The sequence below is a fragment of the Oreochromis aureus genome, linkage group 19, assembly GCF_013358895.1.
Source record: "Oreochromis aureus strain Israel breed Guangdong linkage group 19, ZZ_aureus, whole genome shotgun sequence".
NCBI classification, from domain to species: domain Eukaryota; kingdom Metazoa; phylum Chordata; class Actinopteri; order Cichliformes; family Cichlidae; genus Oreochromis; species Oreochromis aureus.
The window spans coordinates 8,861,213-8,885,911 of NC_052960.1; the positions used below are offsets into that span (position 1 = coordinate 8,861,213).

Here is a 24,699-nt window from a genome sequence, read left to right on the forward strand (position 1 = left end):
CCAGAGCCTATTGGGTGTGCGGGAGTGTAGTATCCAATATGCAGAAAGTTTATTATTGACTTCAGTTGAAGAGGCTCCAAAAGCATGATGCGTACTCTGTTATCAACACACAAACAAAAAAGATAAAGCATTTTTTTCACTGCAGTTTGTCATAATGTGATCTTCTGGTCCATTTGCCTGCTAAATGTCCTGAGAATCTAATGAATGTGACTCATTCTTTGAGAAGTTACTCAATAACACTAACATGGTCATTTATTATTAGAAGATCATTTTCATTGGCATCAGTCCCTTGTCAGGTTGGTCAAACTGTCATAGAAAATTAAAAATGATGATTTTTTTTACTATATTAGGTTTAAGCTGTGCAGAAATCCAATGACTTTAAGATTATTGTGTGTAATGTGACTCTTTTAGGTTACTCACTCACTCTTTCAGAACTCACTTGTCTAATTACTTGTTGCCTATTTCTAAATTAACCTAAGGATCTAAGAGCAAGGATAGCATCTTGGCTTGAAAACTGTAGTAAGTGCGTAGAGAAAGTTGGGAATCTGGGTCCTGTAGCTCATTTTTACCCAGCGTCATTAAATATGTAGCTGTTTTTTTTTATTTTTTGCATGTGGGATTAGATTAATTGAGAGGCTGCATTTGTAGCTTCGCTGTGTATGTCAGGCCAGATTACCGTTCCCTACAGCAGCCAGGCCATATGTGTGTGTGTGTGTGTGTGTGTGTGTGTGTGTGTTTGCCGTGTTCCACTTGCTCATTAGACTCCAGGTCTTTCTTCTTTCAGTCCTGATGAAAACCGAGGCGCTTTTCAGGGCAGCACTGGAGACATCTAACCTGCCGATCTAATATGAAAGGAGAGGGGGGGGGGAGAAAGATGGATCTTCTTTGTGCTATGTGCTAACAGGTTGAAACTGTAGGCTCCCACCCCTCAGCAATTCAAATTCAGATCTAGAAAATACCCCGGGCAGAGACAGGGATTTGGCTATACATTACAGCCAGATTACTTATGCATTTTCATTCCTCTAGAGATGCTCGGATTAGGAGTTTTATATGCATGGCATGTGTGCAGCATGCTGGTTTGTGCGGCAGACTTCTGTGCGTGTCAGTGCTTTGACTGACACAAGCGGCGCTATGTGTCATGGTGCTGGAAGTACATCAGCAGGATTTTGGGAGAGGGAGCTGCTTTTTGACTTGATACATGATACATGAGTAGCTATCCATAATGAATGCTTCCCTGCTACTTATCTTATTAGCTGAACCCCTGCTCTCCAAGTACTTTCCCTAAATAACATGCGGAAAATTGTGTTTTTTGGCGGATGAAGACGAAAAGCGTCTTCCTGTGAAGATGTCAGACGCATAATGAAATATGTCATCCCTATCTGAGGGGCGGCAGCGTCGCTGTTGAGTATTGTTGACCTGTCTGTGCTTGCAGGGAATGCTTTCAAAGCCTTGATAAAGTGGATGCAGCAAGACTTGAATTTGCTTTTATTTTCCAGCACCAGACAACGTGCGATGAGCTGTTTTCGTGAATCCCGTTGAATCCAACAGACCTGTTCCTTGAGGAGTTCTTGCTGCGATATGGCAAGGCACTAAGGCATCTGGGTACCTACTGACCACTTAACTGCCTGCGCTTGTCGATAACTCTTTGTAAAGATCAATTAGGGCGATCAGTGGTGAGAACGCTGCTGGGGCTGAGGTGCCATATTGAGCTGTTTCTGTGTGATGATGTCACAAGCAGTCCTTTTCCAGAGAAGGAGCCTGAGCCCTCTAGACATTTCACTTCATTAAAGGGGTGTTCTCCCCAAACCGGAGCAGTGAACTCAGCAATGAGCTACTTCTCTCTTTCCTCTGCCACGTCCGTGCCTCGAGAGGTGGCCGAGCTCTCGCTGCGTCCAGCCGGCCATCTCGTTTAAAGGGGTTCTGACTGAAACACTGAGCCGCAAAAATCAATTTAGGTAGTAGTGGCAGTTTTTTTCATTTATCCTTCATTCACCTTCTTGCCCTTACGAAATGTTCGTTTACACATTTTACAACCCGATTGATTACACGCTGCTGTTTTCAGTTCATTGTGCTCTTTTTATCTGCCCTGCCGTGGAGTGCTTCTCAACGTCCCCCACCTCCCTCTTACTCGTTCCACTTGTGTCTGGCGACGTGATAAATGTGGTTGTCATGACACCCGTTGTAGCCAATGAGCTCACTGAAACCAGTGTGTGTGTCATGTCCAGCTGCTGACAGACAGGCTGGTCCAAAGCAAGCTGACCTTCCACCTCCTAACCTTTCTTCCATGCTGATTATTAATCCTACTTACAGCACACTTCCTGTGTCCCTCCATCACAAATTAACCTTTTTCTTCTTCTCTTTCCCCTCTCTCTCCTTCTCTGTCCTTTTTTCTCTCACGCCCCCTTCCTCCTCCCCTCCTCCCTCTTACAGCAAATTTGTTCACGTGAAAATAATTGACGATGAGGAGTATGAGAAAAACAAGAACTTCTTCCTGGAGCTGGCCGAACCTCGCATGGTAGACATGAGTCTGCAGAAAGGTGCAGTACTGACTCTATTTATTTATTTTTTTACCACTTCCCTTCCTTCCCTCAGCTTCTTCTTGCTATCTTCTTACATTGTCATTGTATTATATCTCACTGTTTATAGCCTCCCTGCTTATCTGTCCTCTTTCTTCACCAACTCTTTCATTACACTACTCTACGACATTGGTGCCCTATTCACCTCACGACACCCTTCTTTTACTTTACACCCATTCTCAGCTATTCTTTCATGCAAAAAAAAAACAGCTACAAAATCAAACCATCGCTATTGTAATGACAGTCTCCCCAGACAGCATCATCATCTGCATAAAAAGAGAACAGGGAGTCTAGGAGCTGCTTTCATTTACCTTCTCAAAGGAGCAAGTAGCCATTATTATGCAAAGACACGTTTTACTAAATGCAGAGTCTAGTAGCTATTTTTAACCATATTCTTGCTTGAGTGAAAAATGCAAGCAAGCTGTTGTTGGTGAAATTACATTACCGATTTTTGTTTTGCTGTGAGACAGAATAACTCACAGGACTCATTGAATTTCATAGTTTACATGAAACTATATGAACCTAAAACATTGTTTTTCATCATAGCATCTTATAATGAGGACATATGCATCTCTTAGCTTCTTATATTTCTTCTCCCGTATAACAAGCATATTTTTTTTTTTGCAACAAGGTGAGTAAAAGAATAAAAGTAAGACAGAAGAATCCAAATCAGAGCAAGTTTTCATCATAAGTTTTGTTTGTTGCCTTGTTGCCCTGTTTGTTGTTGATAATGTGTGCTGAAAGAAGCCAACAGGCATTTTCTTAAGTTTTGCGCACCGTTATCTAATGCAGTGTTATCTAACCATGCTCAAGGCCAGGCAACGGGAGAAGCTCACAAGCTGGTGCGGAGGGTGCAGAAACTAACACTTGGCTGTTCCCTCCAAACACTACAGCTCATTATGTTTACGTTATTGGGTCTGGCAGCACTGTCTGTGCGCCGGCTTCCCATGTTCTCAGAGTCATGATGAAGAGCAGCTACTACGCAGGTCTCCATGAGTGACGGCCGCATCACTCTGCCGCTCCTCTGTGATGCTTCTTGTTTTTAAATTCCATTTCTGTGTTGTTGCAGGTTTTTTCCCCACACGCACACATGCAAGCTGTCTGTCAAGCATCTTGTTTTAAATTTGTACGATTGCCTCTAAGCTTATCCCAATTGTGAATGTAATAGTAAAAATAAACTATAATTATATGGCTTTTTCTGCTCTATTTGATCAACTGAAGCACTTTTTTACTACAATCTTCAATTACTTATGTGCTTTTCTCTGTGCATAAGCACTTTTAATGTAACAGTCACAAACTCACATGCAGGAAGGGAGCCAACCATGGACTTTCCAATTGGTAGATGAACTTTGGCCTTGTAAACACACAACAAGGTGTCTGTTTATGTAACGGATGGAATTAACACAGGTGTTATTCTAGGAGGGAAACCCTCCCCAATAAATGGACGGAGCAGTGGAGCAGCCAAGGGAATAGACTGAATTAAAAACTGTATCACTAAAATGTAATTTATTATACAAAAACAGTTAAAAATATAAAAGGAATTAAAACAACCCTGGCCAGGGAAAACACACAATAAAAATCAATAAAACATAAACATTAAAAGTCCAGTGGCGTCCACCACGGTATAAACGTCACTAAAAGTTAAAATCCAGCCAATCGGAGCGGGCAAGGGAAAAACCCAGCAGCGTCCTCGCTGTCCTGTCAGCGTTTCCGCTCCGGGGTGCTGGAAGAGAGGGGCAGCGACAGTCACTATTCTTTATAGTGGCTACGGTTTGTTATAGTGGGATAAGTCGCGAGACTTACCCCGGATGGGCAGAGCTCTTAACTCTGCCCGCCGCTTTCCTGTAGCACGCCAATCGGCAGGAGCCTGTCTTGCCGTGGGACGTAGGGCTCTGTCCCACTGCCACTGATTCCCCACCGTAGCGTGATCTGGCCTCCAGTTATTCCAGCAGCAGAACAGCTCCCTCCGCTTCTCTGCTCGCTGGCGTCGTATGCTCTCCCACGTTCTGCACGCCAACCTTCACCAGCCCTCTGCCTGCGTCTCTGAGCGCTCTCTCTAAATCACCCCCGGCTGTCACCTCTCAGGTGTGTCAAATTAGTAAAACGGGAAAGGGCAGAGTCTCCAGGACAAATTAACAAATATAACTGTGAGATGCACTTCACACACATACACACACACACAGTTCTTTATTGCCAGATGCCACGTTTATTTTTAGTTTTCATTTGTTGTGACAGTCCGTAGTCTGGACAGCTCCGGTCTCAGCTGATCCCAGCTTCCCCTCCGCTCCTCTCCCGTCTCACTAAAAAAGGGGAAGGAAACCGTCATCAGCCCAAACGCCATCAGCTGTTCTCACCTGCCTCTCCAGCACCGCCCGTTGAGCTCACTGCACCACTCCTCCCCTGCAGCCGCGCCCGGGACCACACCTCCGCCACACACCCCCACCGCCCGACTGAGGCCGGGGAGCCGTCCGGCCGAACCTCTTCGGCGAGCGAGAGAGGAAATCAGCCACAGCCATCTGCGCCCCCGATCTATGGACCAACTTGACCTTAAAGGGCTGTAAAGCCAGATACACCGGATAGCCAAGCACTCCTTCTCCACGGTGCTGTACCGTCTTTCACGCTCTGTCAGCTTCCGGCTGATGTAAAGAACGGGACGGTCGGCCCCCCTTACCTGCTGGGACAAAACGGCCCCCAGCCCTCTGTTCGAGGCATCAGTCTGCAGAACAAAAGGGAGGGAAAAGTCAGGAGTGTGAAGCAGATTTTTTTAACTGCACAAACGCCGCCTGGCACGGCCCCGTCCACTGAACCAGATCTGGAGCACCCTTTCGGGTGAGATCGGTCAAGGGGCTGGTCAGCTGCGCAAACCCGAGCACGAAACGGCGGTAGTAACCTGCCAGCCCCAGAAACCGTCTCACCTCCTTTTTAGTCTTGGGGCGCGGGCAGGATGCGATAGGTGCCGTCTTCTCCACCTGTGGGCGCACCTGCCCGCCCCCCAGGTGGTACCCCAGATACTGTACCTCCCTCCGTCCAACCGCACACTTCTTCGGGTTGGCCGTGAGCCCCGCCCTCCTCAGGGACTCCAGGACCACGGCCACCCGCTGCACATGCTCCGCCCAGGTGTCGCTGTGGATGATCACGTCATCCAGGTAGGCGGCAGCATATGTAGCGTGCGGATACAGCACCCGGTCCATGAGGCGCTGAAAGGTGGCAGGGGCTCCGAACAAGCCGAACGGAAGCTTAACGAATTGGTACAAACCGTACGGAGTGGAGAAGACCATTTTTTCCTTGGACTCGGCAGACAAGGGAATCTGCCAGTAGCCCTTGGTTAAATCCATTGTCGTGAAAAAACGGGCCATGTCCAACCGATCCAGGAGCTCGTCGACCCGGGGCATGGGATAAGCATCAAAGCGTGACACTTCACTCACCTTGCGATAGTTGACACAGAACCGTATAGACCCATCCTTCTTCACCACAAGAACTATGGGGCTACACCAGGTGCTGTGTGACTCTTCTATCACTCCCTTTTTCAGCATTTCAGCCAATTCCCTCTGAACAATTTGCCGTTTATGCTCAGGAAGCCTGTAGGGCCGTGAACGCACCGTCACGCCAGGCTGCGTTTCAAAATGATGCTCAACGAGAGACGTTCGGCCGTGCAGGTGGGAGAACACATCAGCAAAACGCTGTTGTAACGCGACAACGTCCGCTCTCTGGGCCTGTGTGAGATGGTCGTCACAAAGGAGGGAGGCGGGGATGATGGAATTTGGTACCTCCGGCCCCAACCCATCTCTCTCCTAAACCATGCTCACCAGAGAAGCGGTTTCAGCCTCTCTCCACGCTTTAAGGAGATTGAGGTGATAAATCTGCGGCGCTCCTCCCCTGTCTGACCGAGCGACCTCATAGTCAACGTCCCCAATTCGCCGTGTGACCACAAAGGGTCCTTGCCACTTGGCGAGCAACTTTGAGCTGGAAGAAGGGAGTAATACAAGCACTTAGGCAATTTTCACCGGGAGACAGAGTCTAGCCCCTCTGTCATACAGGCGTTGCTGACGCTGCTGAGCCTGGAGCAAATTCTCCCGTGACAACCTCCCCAAAGTGTGGGGTTTCACTCTCAGGTCCAACACGTACTGAATCTCATTCTTGGCGGGGCTCGGACCTTCCTCCCAGCTTTCTTTAATCAGGTCGAGCACCCCACGTGGCTTCCTGCAGAACAGCAGTTCAAAGGGAGAAAATCCCGTGGAGGACTGGGGCACCTCCCACACTGCAAATAACAGAGGGTCTAGCCAGCAATCCCAATTGCGTTCATCCTCGGTAATGAACTTACGAATCATGGACTTTAAAGTCTTATTCAGCCGCTCCACCAGCCCGTCTGTCTGAGGGTGGTAGACGCTGGTCTGAATAGATTTAATGCCCAGTAATTTGTACAGTTCCCGCAGTGTGCGAGACATGAACGAAGTGCCCTGGTCAGTCAGTATCTCTTTCGGGATTCCGACTCGGGAGATGACCTGAAACAGTGCCTGCGCCACACTTTTTGCAGAGATGTTGCGCAGCGGGACTGCTTCCGGGTATCGCGTTGCATAATCCACCAGGACTAATACAAAGCAATAGCCGCGTGCACTCCGGTGAAATGGCCCGATGAGGTCCATGCCAATGCGCTGAAACGGGACCTCCATGAGTGGGAGCGGGCGCAAAGGCGCTTTTGGTATGGCCGGCTGATTAACAAGTTGGCAGTCCGGGAAGGACGCGCACCAGCGGCGCACATCTGCTCGGATGCCCGGCCAATAAAATCGGGCCGTTATTCGCTCCAGAGTTTTTTCATATCCCATATGCCCTGCCATGGGGTTATAATGAGCCGCCTGGAAAATCATTTCCCGGCGGCCCTGCGGCACCAACAACTGGGCATGTGTCTCCTCCGTGCGAGTGTCATGACTCACTCGATATAACCTATCTTTTAATAAAATGAAGCGCAGGTAGGTCCGAACGGCTTCAGGGCGCACCACGTGACCATCAATCTCAATCACCTGGTCAAAGGCTGAGCGTAGGGTGTCATCACGAGACTGCTCCAGTGGGAAATCACCCGTGGGGGGAATTTCCGGAGCCGGCGGGGTCCCCCGTGAAGGACCCGCCGGCTCCCCCTCCCTGGAGTCAGTGTCGGACGACCCCGCGTCACCGTTGAGCGGACACTACACGCTACTAAAGGTCGTGATCGCATCCCCACATACTGCCCTAACAGATGATGAAACCCCTGCCAATTCGTGCCCAGAATTAGGGGATGCGACAGGCGCGGGCTAACCGCAGCCGTCACTCTATGCGTTTTGCCCTTATACTTTAATAACAGCGGCACTATGGGATACCTGTGAACATCACCATGAACACACTTCACCTCCACCCATTCTGCCTCCAGCAATGCCCGGGGCGAACCAAGCTTTGGTGCACGAGGGTCTGCGTACAGCCCGTGTCCACCAAAGCATGGCGTATACCCCCTCGAGTCCTTACCAGAATGCTGTACGTCCCTCCTGGACCGGGAGAGGGTGCTGGGGCACCGGTGACGTGGAACACCTGCCCCACTTCCATCAGAGGACAGTCCCTCCTCAGGTGTCCCGGTTGCCCGCACTTCCTGCACTCCTGCCCCGGCGTCTGTGCCGCTCTCCGTGGCTCAGGGGTGGCACTGCTCATTTCTGATCCCTGGGAAGGCACAAACGAAGCAAAAGGATTAGTGGGGCTCAGCGCCGGCGCCTGCTCTGCCTGCACCGGCGCAGGTACCCGGCGCCTTGGTGCTGGCACTGGGGTTTGTTTGCTCGGTTTCCGGCCGCCTTCCCCGGGCTCCCCCGCTCTGGCAGCGAGATGGTCCTCCGCCAAAGTTACCGCGACCTCCAGACTCGTGGGACGGTGGCACCGGACCCATCTCGCTGCCTCCGCAGACAGGGTTTCGGCACCACTTGTGAGATGCACTTCACACAAGTACACACACACACAGTTCTTTATTGCCAGATGCCATGTTTATTTTTAGTTTTCATTTGTTGTGACAGTCCGTAGTCTGGACAGCTCCGGTCTCAGCTGATCCCAGCTTCCCCTCCGCTCCTCTCCCGTCTCACTAAAAAAGGGGAAGGAAACCGTCATCAGCCCAAACGCCATCAGCTGTTCTCACCTGCCTCTCCAGCACTGCCCGGTTGAGCTCACTGCACCACTCCTCCCCTGCAGCCGCGCCCGGGACCACACCTCCGCCACAATAACCAATACTGATAGAAGCAGTAGGATGAATTTTGAAGTGTACAGGGATATAATCTCTGCTCAGATTCAGCTAAATGCTGCAAAACTAATTTGGCTTCACAGTAAAAATGGATAATGACCCAAAGTATACTGTATTAGTAACCCAAGAGTTTCTCAAGGCAAGGACCTGAAATACTCTTCAATGGCAAAAGGTCATGCTTTACTGAAGACAAAATGAAGGCACAGAGACCCACAAACAAACAGGAGCTGAAAGTGGCTGCAGTAAAAGCCTGGCAGAGAATCACAGATGTCAGACAGTCACTGAATGCAAAAGATTTTCAATGCAAAAGATGATTAAAAACAGTCCTTATATGTTAATTATGTTAGCTTGTCAAGTTCATTTTAAGACTCTGAAATAGAGACTGTGTATAAAACAATGTGTAATTCGCAAACAGTGCAAAAGTTTGGTGAAGCATCTGAATTTACTTTTTGAATCTTCTCTTAACAAAATAAGATTCAACATGCACACGTAAGCTGCCAATCAAAACTGTGACACATACATTCATTAGTATCAAATCATATCTGAACAAGATTTCACTAATTAGTCACACAAATTAGCATTTAGTATATAAAACAACACAAAAATATATATAGTAATGTATAATATTTCTTCCAACTTGAGTAAAATTAAACAGAAAGCCAAAAACTTTAAAGAGATAGGTGGTTAAAAGAAGGTAAAGCGTTTACACATTTGGAAGCATTTGTATCGACAGGTGAAATAAATATATTTTGATAGATTCCTGTAAATATGATTAGACCTTGCAGTAGGTGCCTCCTGGTGCTTTAATGCTAAAAAAAAAAAAAATTAAATCACTTGTGCGTTTGTTTTTTATTGCTTCCAACGGTCGAGGTCTACTGCGGGACTACTGGGTTCACTGCAGTGAACACGAGTGAGGATTGTTACAGACAGAATAGGTGTAGAGGAAGTGGAGGAAGAGCGAGCTATCTGCTCAGATGGAGGGAGAGATGAAGATGGGTAATGACGGCTGGAGCTGAGGAAGACCCATGCCAATGGCCAGGTTCAGTCTAAAGAAATCAGAACAGCTGCTTTGTTGGGCCATAGGCTGAAGGGAAAGAAAGTGAAACCTTTTGAGTGGTTTCTGTATGCAGATGATAAAATATTCAATGCATGTTTTTCTTTCACTTTCTTTCTATTAAACATACTCGTGTATACTTATTGCCAGACTGATTAAAGTGTTACTAATTCTGATACTAGAAAGATAAAAACACAATGAAAGTGCAGACCGTGTTGACAGTGAGTAATGTGAGCTCTGTCTACTTACTTTTTTAAATGCACGGGGTAATGAATGTTTGATCAAGGGTAATAAATGTTTGATCTATATGTGATGAGGAGGTAATGAAAAAGCTTTTCTCTATTTATTTCCCGTGCACGATTATCTTTTATGAATGTGCCCGTGCTGATGAAATCTGTTTGATTTGATATTAGGGAAAGCACACACCAGTGTTTTAGAGGTTACATATACACCATTCTCCTGCTGCCATAGTTGGTGCTGCTGGATCACAGTGATGTGAATGATATGATAATTTCTCCGTTTTCATATATAATGTAGCGATTATATTGTTGTTCATAACCGCTGATGTGGGGCTGATTGGGTTTGTTTTTCTCCTTATTAAAGCCATAGTGTAGGAGCAGAATTGATGAATATTCTATGAGTGTCTTTGTTTTGTTGCCTTTTTTTTCATATGCAACAGCCTTGCTCCATTTTCCTCGCAGCCTTTGCATCAAACAACAAACTTAGCTCTTAGTTCTTTATTATTTCCTTCCTATGATGATCAAACTAGGAGCACAAAAAAACAACTGTCAGATTTTTGATCTTCACAGTGACATCACTCATTGCAGCTCCCGAATTCTTTCAAGCGCTGGGCGCTGATGCTGGGTCAGACTTTGGACAGTGTTTGAGTAATGAAAGCAATCAAGCCAACAGTCACCCTGACCTGTCAGTCTGGAGTTGTTTACTGCCAGCTCCAGCAATGCCCTTCCCTAACTCACAATGAAGTGGTCAATACCATTAGCACCTTTGGTGAGGTGGCCAGTCCAGCCAGTCCACTTACTCTGCTACAACACAAGCTGCAGAATTAGGAGGTATCACTTCCCAGTTCACTGAGTTTTATTTCAGGCATGTCGATATTCATGTCAGACATGTGTGGAGACATTAGACCAGGGCATCTGTAGAATGATAAAGATTGGACGTTCACCTAAAACACACATATTATAATATGTAACAAAGCTATGTTGTTGTAGTTGATTTGGCACAAATGTTTGCCTTTATTTGGTATATGTTACATTTGATCTAAGTAGTATTAATTTTTAATTCCGCCATTTTTTATGTGCGTAAACCAGATAAATGTGCAGCTTTAAATTATTAAACTCAAGTGAAACTCACATGAATGTCCCTTGTAACATTCAAAAATTGTGGAATCTTATTTAAAATTATATAAAGTAACAAATCTTTGGATTATTGGCGTTAATGAAATTAGCAGGAATCCGGGCCAAAGCAGTAAAATATATCTGATAGAAAGCAGTAAGTCACGCTTGGAGATATCACTATTGAACCTGGCGCGGTTTCAGTTGTGGAGTGCTGCTTATAATCAGATGTTTTTCAAGTATTCTTCACAGGAATGAAAGCTTTAGCAGCAAGGTAGAAAGACCACAAAGGTAGATTTTATGCAGTCTTGTGAAAAACTGAGTACACCTAATGATTCAAGAACTTACAGAACCATCTTTAGCAGCATTAACTTGAAATTAGCTTTACAGTAACTTGGCTTATCAGTATATCACATCATCACCACAGTATTCCAGTCTTTGGGGGTCTGGACTCGTGACTGTGCCATTACATACCCAGATTCTTTTTTTTTTCACCCACTCTGTTGTAAATTTGCTGTCGTGCTTGGGATCATTGTCCGGTTGCATGACCCAGTGTGCTCCAAATTCTAGGTGTTGGACCGATGGCATCACATTTGACCCCAGAATATTTTGTTATACAGAGGAATTTGTGGTGGACTCAATAACTGAGTGCCCAGGTCCTATGGATACAAAACAAGCCAAATGATCAGCTCTTTCAACAACGTGCTGACTCTTGATATGAGGTGTTGATATTCTGTGCTTGGTTTTTATTAGATGTGGCATTCTCACCTTGGTCTCATCTTTTCCAGAGGTCTTTGCGTTTGTTCAGATGCAACTATGCAAACCAAAACCCTGCAGCCAGATGTTTTAGAGGGAAGAGTTTTTTCTTAGCAATACTTCAAAACAAGCCTGTTCAGACTTTTATGTAATTGCACTGTCATAAATTTTAACACTGAACATGCTAACCGAGGCCTGTAGAATGTGGAATGTAGGTCTTGGGGTTTTTTTGCACAGTCTGACTTCAGGGTGAATTTCCTGGCACATCCATTCCTGAGAAGATTCTAGCACCTCTGCTTTTACAGAAGTGGTGAGACTAGCTCATAATCAATTAATCAAGAAGTACTTGGCTACTTACCCTCTTAATTCCTGTTTAAGCAGCAAGGGTGCACTTAGTTTTCACAGGACGGCATAGTGTGTGAAAACTTTCTTTTTTATGTTATTTTTACACTCCTGAGACAACAAAGGCTAATTTTCACCTTTAGCCTCTGATAAAGTAAAAGTAATGGATACTGCTTGTACTAGTGACTTGTCAATCTCAGGGTACCCATGCATTAACTCGTACCCTGATTAATAGTCTATTTTGCACAAAATAGGAGCTTAATCTGCAAAATGAATATCCTGTTGTACTAAAATTTGACTAGAAAGTAACAACTGAGACCAGCTGGGAAGGTTTTACTCTTGCATTGCATCAAATCAGCTGAGTCAATTTCTCATAGACTTCTGTGCAATCAGACTCATAACATGTTCCAAAAATGTCAAATGCAAATGTCAAGTTTGTTCATTCTGACAGTCCAAAAATACAAAGATATATATTTACAACAACAAAGGTCACATCTTCACAATATATGCATTTTTGCTTTTAAAGACTAATTAACAAGTCTTTTGAGCACTAGTTGCAAATAAAATTGGCCAAGCTAATTAATCTAGCTTTTTAATACGGTAAGTTGATGCAAATTAATAATCATACCCAAACAATCTGTTTCCTGACACCTAAAGTCATCATAAACTTGGCCAGCTGGAGTCAAGACATGATAATAATTGATATGTTCAGGAAGTAAGGAAGGACAGAGGAAAGAATAAGCTACTTTAATGTTTCATGAAAAACATCAGTATATGAGCAAAGGGGATGGAGGAGGGGTGGAGCATCCCGGGTAGACTTGAAAGTGTGGGACCTTCAAATGACACTGCAAAAAGTGTGCTACAAAGCACTGGCTGGCAGTGTCATCATTCATGTACTGTGGTGTGTTGTGTAGGAGCAAACGCTTGAGTGTGTTTCCTGCATTTGTTTAAAACGGAATCAGGGAGAAAGTATTCATGGCTTTAGCGTGTTTGTGATGAAAGTATATTATTATCCTCTACATCTGTTGCATGTGTTAATGCGTTTGTGCATGCCTGGCTATAGGATTAATTCCCTTCTCCTCCCTGTGGTAATCCATCTCCAACCCTGCCACTTTTCATTCAAATCATGCCCATCGTTGGGAAATGTGCCACCCGTCAGGCGCCTCGCTCAGAGTGAGCTCTTGTGGCATCTAAGGGCACTTCACATGCTGTTCTTTGAGCTTGGCCGGGTCCTTCTTCCAGATTTCTCTCCATCTCACACAGACACACGCACACACATTCATTACCACCAAATGAGGGGTGAGTCATATTGTGGCGGGATGCTCAGGCCAGATCACCAACGCTAGGACACGTGAAGTTCAAATAGACAATTTAAAATGTTGCTGCAAGCGCCCTCTGAGAATATAAAGACATTTGTGCTGTAGAACATTATCATGTTGAATACAAATACATATATAGGTGGTGTTTGATGTGGTATGAGACACTTATGCGTTGCACAAAATTATACTGACATTCAATCAGACTGAGCCAGAAATTAAATGTGATGCTCAACCAAATCTGAAACATCTGCTGTGTGTTTTCTAAATTAATGTCTTGCAAACACAGTTAGCCTTTGGGAGAGTAACTAGCAGTAGGAATAGTGTGTGTAAAAAGAAGAAAAATGTAACATTAGCATTGGCCATGGTTGTAGGCTTTGGTAGCAGTTTTAGCTGTGAGTGGCACGGTAGTTAACAGTGAATATGCAAAAGTTGTAGAGGTAATTTCATATTGTCAATCAATTTGTTGAAGAAAATCTAACAAGCTAACCTCCTGCTAAGTTTTCATGGATGCCATGTAGCTAAACTAACATGCAGGAGAACAGCCACGCTGAACATTTTATTGGAGATGGAAGCATTGGGGCCGTTTTTAACTCTCAGTGATGCCACAGTCTTTGTTTGAGTTTGCACCCAGAAATAGCTAAAGACATCTAACTTGAGAGGTGAGTTACAGCGAGACACCATTTGAAACTAATTCAAAAAGTTTGGGAACCATTTCAGATTATTTCTGTTGTGACCAGCCTTCCAGCCGTCAATGTTTTCCTGTACTTTATGTAATCCTGTACTCTGGGTTTCTGAAGATAAGATAAGATAAGATAAGATAATTCTTTATTGTCATTGCACAGTCATACATAGTACAGTAGTACAATGAAATTGGAAAAACTGTCCTACGTCGGCACTACATATAACACAACACGACACGATATGACACATCACAACGCAACACAAACAACACAACACAGTATATTAACTTAGAAATAAAAAAGAAGAATAAGTGTTATTATTGCACATTAATAACACATTAATTATTATTGCACCTTGTTATAAATATAAATATTATTATTGTTATTGTTTTAAACATTGTTACCTCCCCCTAAAAAAAGTCCAGGCAGGTAGCCAATCAGGTCAGCTATTTGCATTGATTAGGGCTATTGCCCTATTGTAAAAGCTGTCCTTGAGTCTGTTTGTTCGGGACCTCAGCAGCCTGAACCTCCTGCCAGACGGCAGCAGCTTAAACACCCGATGTCCTGGGTGTGTACAGTCTCAGAGGACGCTGCGTGCCCTCTTGAGACAGCGAGTGCTGTACAGGTCCTTCAGGGAGGGAAGAGGATGTCCAATGATTTTTGGGCCATATTGATGACCCTCTGGAGTGCCTTTCTGTGTGCTGTGGTGCAGCTGGAGAACCATACACCGATGCAATATGTTAGCACACTTTCAATGGAGCAGCGGTAGAAGACGGTCAGCAGCTCCTTCTTCAGGTCCATTTTTCTGAGGATTCTCAGAAAGTGGAGACGCTGTTGGGCCTTCTTTAAGACCGCAGAGGTGTTAGAGCTCCATTGGAGGTCTGTGTCTATGTGCACACCCAGAAACTTGAAACTGGAGACCCTTTCCACGCACTCCCGTTGATGCTGACAGGCTGCAGCTCAGACTTCCTCCTTCTGAAGTCGACTACCAGTTCTTTTGTCTTGGTGGTATTGAGGTCCAGGTTGTTATCTACACACCAATCTGACAGCCTCTGAACTTCAGCTCTGTACGCCGTCTCATCTCCCCCTGAGATGAGCCCCACCACGGTGGTATCATCTGCAAACTTGATGACTGCGTTGTCTGGGTGGGTACTAACACAGTCATGTGTGTACAGAGTGTACAGTAGGGGACTCAGTACACAGCCTTGTGGAGAGCCGGTGTTGAGGCTGAGGGCTGAGGAAAGATGAGGCCCCACTCTAACTCTCTGTACACGGTCTGACAGGAAGTCTCTGATCCAGCGGCAGGTGGTAGAAGGAAGTCCGATTTCCAGCAGTTTAACTATTAGTCTGTCCGGGAGTATCGTATTGAAAGCAGAGCTAAAGTCAACAAAGAGCAGCCTGGCGTAACGGCCCTGCACTTCCAGGTGAGAGATGGTGGTGTGGAGCGTTGTAGCATGTGTTGCATGTGTTGTGTTTTCCTCACGAGTCTTGTGTGTAAAGGGAAAAAGTTTGTCTTCATTAAAGAAGCAAGACTAAGTGTATGTGTAGATGAGGCCTTTACATGTGACCACAATACTGTAATATTATACCCAGACTAAATTTTTTAAAAGGGCATCTTTTTGAGGTTTGCTAGACTTCCATAACCACTAGAGACCACGTGATGCTCCACACAGTCTCCTCCATGTCATCATCCTATGAATAATATCTGCTTTTTCCTTCGTGATAGAACCAAGAGCATACCACTCATGAACTTGAAGCTCATTACGTTCCCTTTGTTGGGGTCATGGGCTGCATAAATCTCTATGACTCAGTGAATTTCATGTACCTGCTCTTTGTCTTGCATTAAAAGTCAAGCTTATCATCCCTTTGTTAGCAGCCAACCTGTATTTGACCTCAAATGAATCGCCTGCTTTCAGTGTGTCAAGAAAAAGAGTTATTTGCCTCCTCAGAAAAGTGAAATGGAAAGCCAGAGGCAGTGCTGGATTAGCACCATGGGAAATGAAAGGCCACCTCCATCTCTGTAAATAGCACTGTTCTTATGTTGCAAGTATAGGCTCAGTAGGCTCATCCTTTTTTCAGAAGGACACTAAGAGAGCATATTCTCAATCAAGGGCAGTGTCCTACTTTGCAGTTTGATCCTGATCTGCACCTAATCTGATCGTACATCAATGAAATTATGGAAACATGTAGATAGATTACATGGAAAATCCAGGTATTATAGAACATAGAATGGATAAAAAGACGTTTAAATATTTAGATTTGAGAAAGTGTTAATCTGCAGTGCTCTTTTATAAATAGTTTTATAGTAATTGTGCAGTTTGTAATAAGCATGTATGATAGGTTGCACTTGTTACAGAGGTGGATGATATGGACGATATTGCTGTGTATGCAATTTCACAACATGAAATGTCTTGCATTTTTCAAAATCTATGCATTCAGATGTTTTCTGGTCTCCACTCCATTTATCCATGTTTGAGTCACAAGGTCAAAGAAACCCAGACCTCGCTCTCCCGGGCCACTTTTTCCAGCTCATCCAGGGGGACACCTGAGAGAGTTATTCTCTCCTGCGGCTTCCTCCCCTTCACTTAGGAGGCGCCCAAGAGGCATCCTGATCAGATACCTGAACCAACCCAACTGGTTCATTCAATGTGGAGGAGATAGGATGAAGGAGTTTGGTCATTCATCCTGTCTTGCAGAGCTGAGCCACCCTGCAGAGGAAGCTTGTTTCCGTTGCTTGTAATCATGATCTCTGCCCACAGCTCATGGTAATAGTTAAAGGTAGGAATGCAGATTCACCAGTAAATTGACAACTGTCTGTTCACACTCTGCTCGCTCTGTACCTCAACAGACCAGTACAGTGTCCGCATCACTGCAGATACTCAAACTCCTCCACTTAGGGGAGCAATTTGTTCCTGACCCGGAGTGGGGCACTCCATCGTTTTACAGCTGAGAACGATGGACTCAGACTTGGAGGCGCTAACTCTCATTCTATCCACTTTACACTTGGCTGGGAACCAACAGCCCACACAAAAATAGACACATTTTGAAGCATATCATGTTATATATTACTATTAACATTATATTAGTCAATAATTCCAATAAACACCCATAAAAATACTCTAATATCCTAAAAAAATGCCAATTGATCACTGTGAAGTTAAAATGAGACACTTTTGTCTTCTAATCAGTCAAACTAGTCAGAGATTAAAGTGACAGTTAATATTGAGGGTTGAATCTCTCATCAGATTTACCCTTTTCTTCCTATTTAGATGATTTCAATCTAGATTATAATCTACCTCCTTTGCAGGGTCAAACACAATCTTCCCCTGGTTGCTCCCCTGCGGGGACCTCATGTCTTTTCAAAGGCTTGAAGTGCTCAATCCTGAGCCTGGAGGAGGCCTAAATGACTGGTATTGAATCAATTAGCTGCCTAATTGGGCTGAGATAAAGACTCACTTTCCTTACCACCAGCCCCACCAGCCATTACAGATGGCACTGGGGATCTCCCAATGGATGTGCCAGTATGTCAGAATGAAGCTGTTCATGTTTTTTGGCAATCTCACAGTAATCCAGGAAATCTGAGGAAAAGTATGTGTACTGTATGTGCACCACAACTACACACTGTATGACAACTTATTATGAACTTATTATGAATTAATATGTGTTTTATTAATTTCAAGTGTTGAGGAAGTATAGTAGCACAGCATAACAGACTCTGGATTATGTTGTTCAGCGTAAATTATTTATTTTTTACCTCAGTTGAATTTGTCTGGATGACAGGTGGCCTGTGGCGTGGTATTTCCATAAAATGCCTTCCTGTTCCTTTCTCTTTTGTGTGTTTTTGTGTTAAGCTCTTTAAGATAAAAAAAAAAGCAGCATGGTTATACTGCAGCATGGTTAGGTTTGCATAGGTGCGTGAGCTGGATTACACTGAACAACCATTTATGTGATTGTGCCATGGAACCTCCCACGGCACCACGAGCATGTAAGGACACATTCCCTTCATGGTATCCTCTGCGAAAGGTGGATTAAATATTCCTACAGTTTTAACAGGTGTGCAGAGAACCGGCGGCTGCAGTCCGCACAAGAACGCACAGGAAGTGGTAATCAGAAAATCCATGGATTAGATGCCATTTACTGATCAAATGACACATTTTATGTGGGTCAGTATAGGCCTGAAATGTAGTTTAATAAGGGCTTATGCTATCATATGCATCATTACACAACATAACCTCCCACAAAGCCTTCCATTATTACCTTAGCTAATGACACACAAGAGCCACTAATCTGCTAATACCTGCCATTTTAGCTGTCTCCCGGTGCGTTTGCCATCAGTTTTCCAGAGGCTCATCAAGCTCTGCCCTTGTTTCCACGAATGATGGCAGAAACAGACCTTGGTGAGTGAGCGATGGGAAACAGCTGTCACTCCCTGCAGGAGCAGCAACCTCACCACCTGTTGGCAAACAATTCAGGGATGTGACCCTAGGACCTGAGTCTGTTTTCTTAATGCAGCTCAGTTTAGGAAAAAAAGAAAAGTTGGTGTAGTGATGCCGGAGATGGATGAACACTGAAGATTACAGTAAAATCTGTAACATCAAGCAATGTTCAGGCTCCAAATTGAATTGAAGTATTTAAGGTGAGTTTTGCCTCACCACATGATCCTCAACACCTTCTGTTTGCTTTCCTACTAAGAATTTAATTGAAAAGATCAGCTTAGTTCCTGTACATAAAGTTTGAAAATGCATGAGGCAGATCTCGAAAGAAAACTTGAGTTAACTGGACAAAGGAGAAAAAAAGAAGTTGCAGGCCTAAAAATCTGCAGCTGATAAACAATATGTGAAACTCATGTCCTGAAGAAATAGGAACAAATCTGCCTGGCACAAGACCTGAGAGATGTATCAGGACCTTCAGTTGATCCACCTCCTGTTCACTGGAGCCTCATCAGAAATGGTCTTAGTGGAAGGGTGACTGTCCAGAAGCCATACTTAATGAAAAAAAGGGAGAAAAGGCTGAGGTTAGACTCTGCAGCCAGCTGTAAATATGGTGGAGGCAGCATTTCAGCCAGCGGTGTCGTGGTCTTGGCAAATGTACCATCAAATTTTGATTCGCCATGAAGTGCTGTCTGAAAACTACTTTAGAAGAAGAAAACAAAACAAAAGGTAGCCAACATCTAAAGAAGAGCTTCGAATGTCCTTCAAGAAGCTCAGAGAGCTAGTCCTGAAGGCTGCTTAAAGAAATGACAGAAATCTTTCCTAAGGGAGTTCAGGCTGTGTTGAGGAATAAGAGTGATCATACCAAAGATTCACCTTCAAGTTTTTTAGATTCTACATACTCCGTTATTTTTGCATACGTTTTGATAAATAGCCTCACCTATTTCCAGTTTTACTGGAAAAATATAAAGAAATGATGGGTGGGTTTACACAAAGACTAAGGAAAGAAGTACTGCAACATACAAAAATAAAAGTTTATACCTAATCTGTGTGATAGCTATAGTGCATGAAAAAGAATTCGTTATTTTTTATGGAGTCTTTAGATTCTTTTTTAGGACTGGGAGCAGGGTTTTCTGCAACATAGTTGCTTTTTTCATCTGTGCCAAGCTAATCAGCCGGTGAAAGTGACTTCATATTTATCAAATCATACTGTGTTAATCAGTGTTTCACTTTAAGTTACAATGTATTCAACAGCTTTGGAGAAATGGCATTACCACAGAGACCACTGACACAATAAACAATGCACAAGAACAAAGTGAGATAATAGATTTGACCAGTTTTTTTGAAATGGAGCTACTAAATAACTCTTTTGTGCCCTGAATTAAAAATAAAGACAATCTTCACTGAAACATTGCACAGTAATTAATTAAATAGTATGGGAGCACAGCAGTAGGCTTTGACTATTGATCATTATCTTGGCTTAAACTGTCAGATTTCAGATTTACTACGACATAACACAGCAGTCCTTCAACCAAATGATAATGAGCTGCAATTTGGACTTGATGATTTGTGTAGTCTGGTGATTTGTGGTGTGAATGATGTTTAATACGAGTGTAAAAGGTGCATATCAAGCTCGTTCCCAGCTCCATATTTTTATTCTTTGCTAGAGTAATTGTGCAGATTCAATAATAACTAGTCCTTATTTAGCTGACAATGGGACTTGGTGCAGCTGCTGAGTTTAACCTCTCCCTTTAAGCTAGTTTTATAATAAATTTTTGCTCTTGAGTTTTAGCTCATAGTTCTGACAGAAAATAGGAAAAAAGTAGAATAGGTCCACTTTATTAATAATAATAATAATAGCGCATGGACTACAGTGTATAAAACTGTGCTTTCAGCATTGTGCTGCAGTTCTTTCTCATAATCAGTACCTTGACATTTGAGCAATGAGATCAGCCTCGAGAACATCTCTTATATCTCCGATGTGCTATTTTCTCTTGTCTTAATTGCTGGAGATCTGCTTTGCACATTGCACACCTGCCTTATGAACTTGCATCAGTCCTGCTGGGGGTTTAACAGTTTGACCCCCCCCCCTTGTCTAAAATCATTTAAATCCCTTCTCTGTTGTCAGCAAAGTCTCTAGGTTTTTTCTCAGCTCATTTTCAAAGTGTGCAAGGCTCTCTTTGAATACACATGACAAATTAATATTGAAATCTGGGAGGGATTACTTTAATATGTCGAGAGACTTCTTAAATTAGAATCGTGTGACACTGATACTAATTCCCATGCAAGAAATGGATTTAAGTAAAGATTATTATGTAATCATAAAATACGCCCCAGGGACTGTGTGTCACAGGTGCACTGCAGGAAGTGAATCTGGATGCTCCTTTGTTGGTGTAAGTGGAAGAATAACAGTCTTTGCTTTGCATTTTATTGCAAAATGTAAGAAATGTGTGTTCCTGCTTTTCTTTCAAATAGACACATGTATACATGTCTGCTAAAACACCTGCTCACAAACCTATTACATTGTGATTTCCTTTCCCCTTATCTTTCTCATTCCAGGCAAAGCCTATGTATTGCAATGGGTTTGGAATTTGTGGTCAGGGATATAGGCAGATGGGTGTTCACCTCCCAGCCTGCTCCACCAGCCATGGCGCAAATGTCACGACTCAGAGGGCCTTCGGTTTCCTCAGTACCACAGAGAAATCACACTGGCATGGATGAATAGATTTAATTCAAATGGGAGTCCAGTGCTATTCATGCATTCGCAGACCCTGACTTCATTAAAGCTCCACTTCTTTCTGGGGTCACTGAGAGGATTGTCAGAGGAAGGGTGTGACATGATAATGAAGGTTATGTAGAGGTTAATGTACTGTCTATATAACTGGGATACCCTCGACACAGAAAATTGTCAATTAAAAGCTGAAAACTGGAGCTATCAAAGTTTAGATCAATAAAGATTCATAAAAAACACATCTGCTTTGGCAGATGTAAACAGATATTTAGTTGGTTCATCTGTTTATAGTGCAGCCAAGCAAACTCAAGTTTTGTAAAGAAAGTTAATAAGCAGTTTCACTTGAGATGGTCACCTATGGCTCTTCGGATGCTTCACAAGGTGCCTTGTTTCCTAATGTGTGCATAAAATGCCCACAAAATCACCATTACCATAAAATGTATGAACGTGTCCACCAGCTTGGTTTGTTCTTACCTCCATTCTGAACTGACAGGTCTTTGATTGCTATCTACAATTTGCATAGTGCCATAAAGAGAGCTGTGAAGTTGTTAAGAGAGAAACTGGCTGCTGGCCAAAAATAAAGAAAAAAAGCAAGAATTTGGCATCCAAAACAACTTAAACTGAGCTGGTACATGTTGGAGCTTAGTGAAAAGAATAAGAAGGAAGCTGCTGGAGGACAACGACCACCTTGCAGCTCACCGTTGCTAGAAAAGTGGTGAAAAGGCCACCTATTAAAATATGTTTTTTAAAAAGGGCACAATAGCAAGCTAAACCTTTAGCGTACGCCGCTTTTGTCAAACCTTTGTGCGCTTTGTCTTTGGACCAGAGCACCTGCAAAACATGCAGATTCAGAGGCCCCAGCAGACTCGCAGGTACCAGCCCAGAACCTTTATGCTCTGCGGTGACACTGATAACCACCACACCAGAGTCCCACCACAGTCAGTTTAACCTCTCCATTTTCTGTGTTTGGATTTGAGGCATATTTAGTCTAAATCCAGCACAATAATGGCTAAATCCACCAGTAACAGCAGAGGAGGTATTAGAGAATGACGGAATGACTATTGCAGAGAAAAAAGATTTAAAAACAGTATCATAATTTGCATCAAGTCCACGAAAAGTTTTTCAGACAGCTTATAACCGCCATTATGTGTGTAGCTTTAATGGCATGATGGCAGCAATCATTTTCCAAGAACAGTTGCCACTTATTTTAAAAGGCAGATGTCTTCTTTTACAGTTTCCTTCCATTATAGTGAAGAAATGCATGATAATTTTCCCCTTCTGCTAGCGCCAAGCTAACTGTCACAGCAGCATTGATTGTATCAACATGCAATTAAATGGTAATTCATTGATGCAGTGTTATTGTGGGAAGCACTGCATGAGCAGTCCCTTTAATTATCTCTGATTGTGATTATAACCTTGCATATTTTCACTGTGAATCTTTATCTTTATGTACATTGTTTGCCCAACTTTGCATGAATCAAGACAATAGTGGAAGTGCAGTGTATGCTTACAGCACCGCCTTCCAAGTGGAAAGGTCAGAGCTGAGTTTCTCTGCTGTGATTACTGTGGTTTTGTACAGTAGTTAGTGTAGGATGTGAGGTGCTGTGTTGGTGATTTAGTGCGTCTTTACTCTTTCTTCAAGAACGGAGGCTTGGAGCAGGTTTACCTCAGCCATCACTGCTGCTAAATTCCTACCCATGTTTACGCAGCATCATGCTCAGCAGATAGGAGGGCTACAGGGGCAGCCATGCACAGGGAATGACAAAAGAAGGATGCCATATTGCTATCAAATTAGATTCATCCTTCTGCTTTGAATTGTCATGCTTTTAAACAAATATGTTTCATTCCGTCAGCACGATATGATTTATGATGTGATCTTTTCCCCTTCCACATTGGGGTTGCGGTTGAAGGACGGGACCTGTCACTTAGCAAATGACACAGGCATTTACGTCAAAACGCCCCACATGCCTTCAGTGCATCTCCCTGCCAGCGGTGGCCTTGCTGCAGAGTCACAGCAAGAATGTTGTCTAGTAACGGTTACCATGGATGCCACACTCTGTCAGGGGCTTGGGTGTAATGGATTTAAATTGAACTGTTGAGTTTGGAGCTGGGAGAGGCAAAGGGGGAAAGGCGGAGGAGGAGGGGGATAGAAGCAGAGGGAGGAGGAAGCAGACAGAAATAGTCTAAGCATAAATAAAAAAAGACAGAGAGGTAGAGAGAGACAGACACAGTCAACCAAAGATACAATGAGACGCGGAGGAAAGACGGCGAGGGGCGGGGGTCGCTCTGAAAGCCCTCGCCATCTGTGATGAGGAGCTGGAAGAGCGGTAATTGTTCCTGAGAGGTGTGTGGGGGGGCTGTTCTCGGCACAGAGATATGGATGAGCTGCACTGCTACCTGCCATGCTAGTGGCACACTACAGTGTCAGGCCTGTCTTAACACACGGGGGGACCGGCAAGGGCACCGGTCTTCTGTGTGGGCCCTCATTAAAGTCGGTGTCACTGATGACCTTCCTATGTTGCCCCTACCCTCCCGAAAACCAAGCTCACCCCTCACTGACACACCTAACAGGAGGTGCAACTCATGTGCTTTTTCTTGCATTAGTGAACGTCCCTCCCTTTAATGCTAGATGGCTCCCAGTAGTCACTTGACTTCTGATTTGATTTATTTTGACTAAACCAGTTTATTTTGGGGCATGTCAGCAGTCACCTCGGAGGTGTGAGGAGCACATGTGTGGTTGTGTGTCCATGCTGCTATGTATAGTACCCTCCCTAAAAAAAGAAAAAAAAAGAAAGAATGATTTCTTTTTCCTTGACCAAGTTCAGCTGAGGGAAGCGCTTAAACCAGATTTCAATGTTGCAGCTACATTGTAGCTTTCATACAGCATTCATTTTCATTTCAACCCAAATACTGTTACAAAATTGTATCATCAAACCAGCCATAAATTTACAGGAATGCACACAATAGAAAATTTGATCCCTATTGGTCTAAAAGTGAGTAACAGTTAGGGTCTGAAATGTAGGTCTACATGTATGCAGAAGCTGTTAGGCTAACTATTTGAAATCTTTACAGGTGACTTAGATCACCATTTAATAGTTATTTAATAGGCAGTGAGAGCTGCTGTGATGTATGGTTTGGAGATGCTGGCACTGACAAAAACACAGGATGCAGAGCTGGAGGTGGCAAAGTTGAACATGTGAAGCTTTTCATTG

The 24,699-nt window shown here is 43.9% G+C and overlaps 1 protein-coding gene across 3 annotated transcripts in view; it reads left to right on the forward strand.

Annotated features, from left to right (window-relative positions):
* The window catches only part of slc8a3 (solute carrier family 8 member 3), a 127,210-nt gene that overhangs the window by 81,824 nt on the left and 20,687 nt on the right, over positions 1-24,699 (forward strand). For 2 of the 3 annotated variants that reach the window (XM_039602909.1, XM_039602910.1), the window contains exon 3: positions 2,431-2,537. The exons of the other annotated variant lie outside the window; for it this stretch is intronic. In XM_039602909.1, the coding sequence (XP_039458843.1) occupies positions 2,431-2,537 (107 nt within the window). The remainder of the gene's footprint in view (positions 1-2,430; positions 2,538-24,699) is intronic. 3 annotated transcript variants of the gene reach the window in all.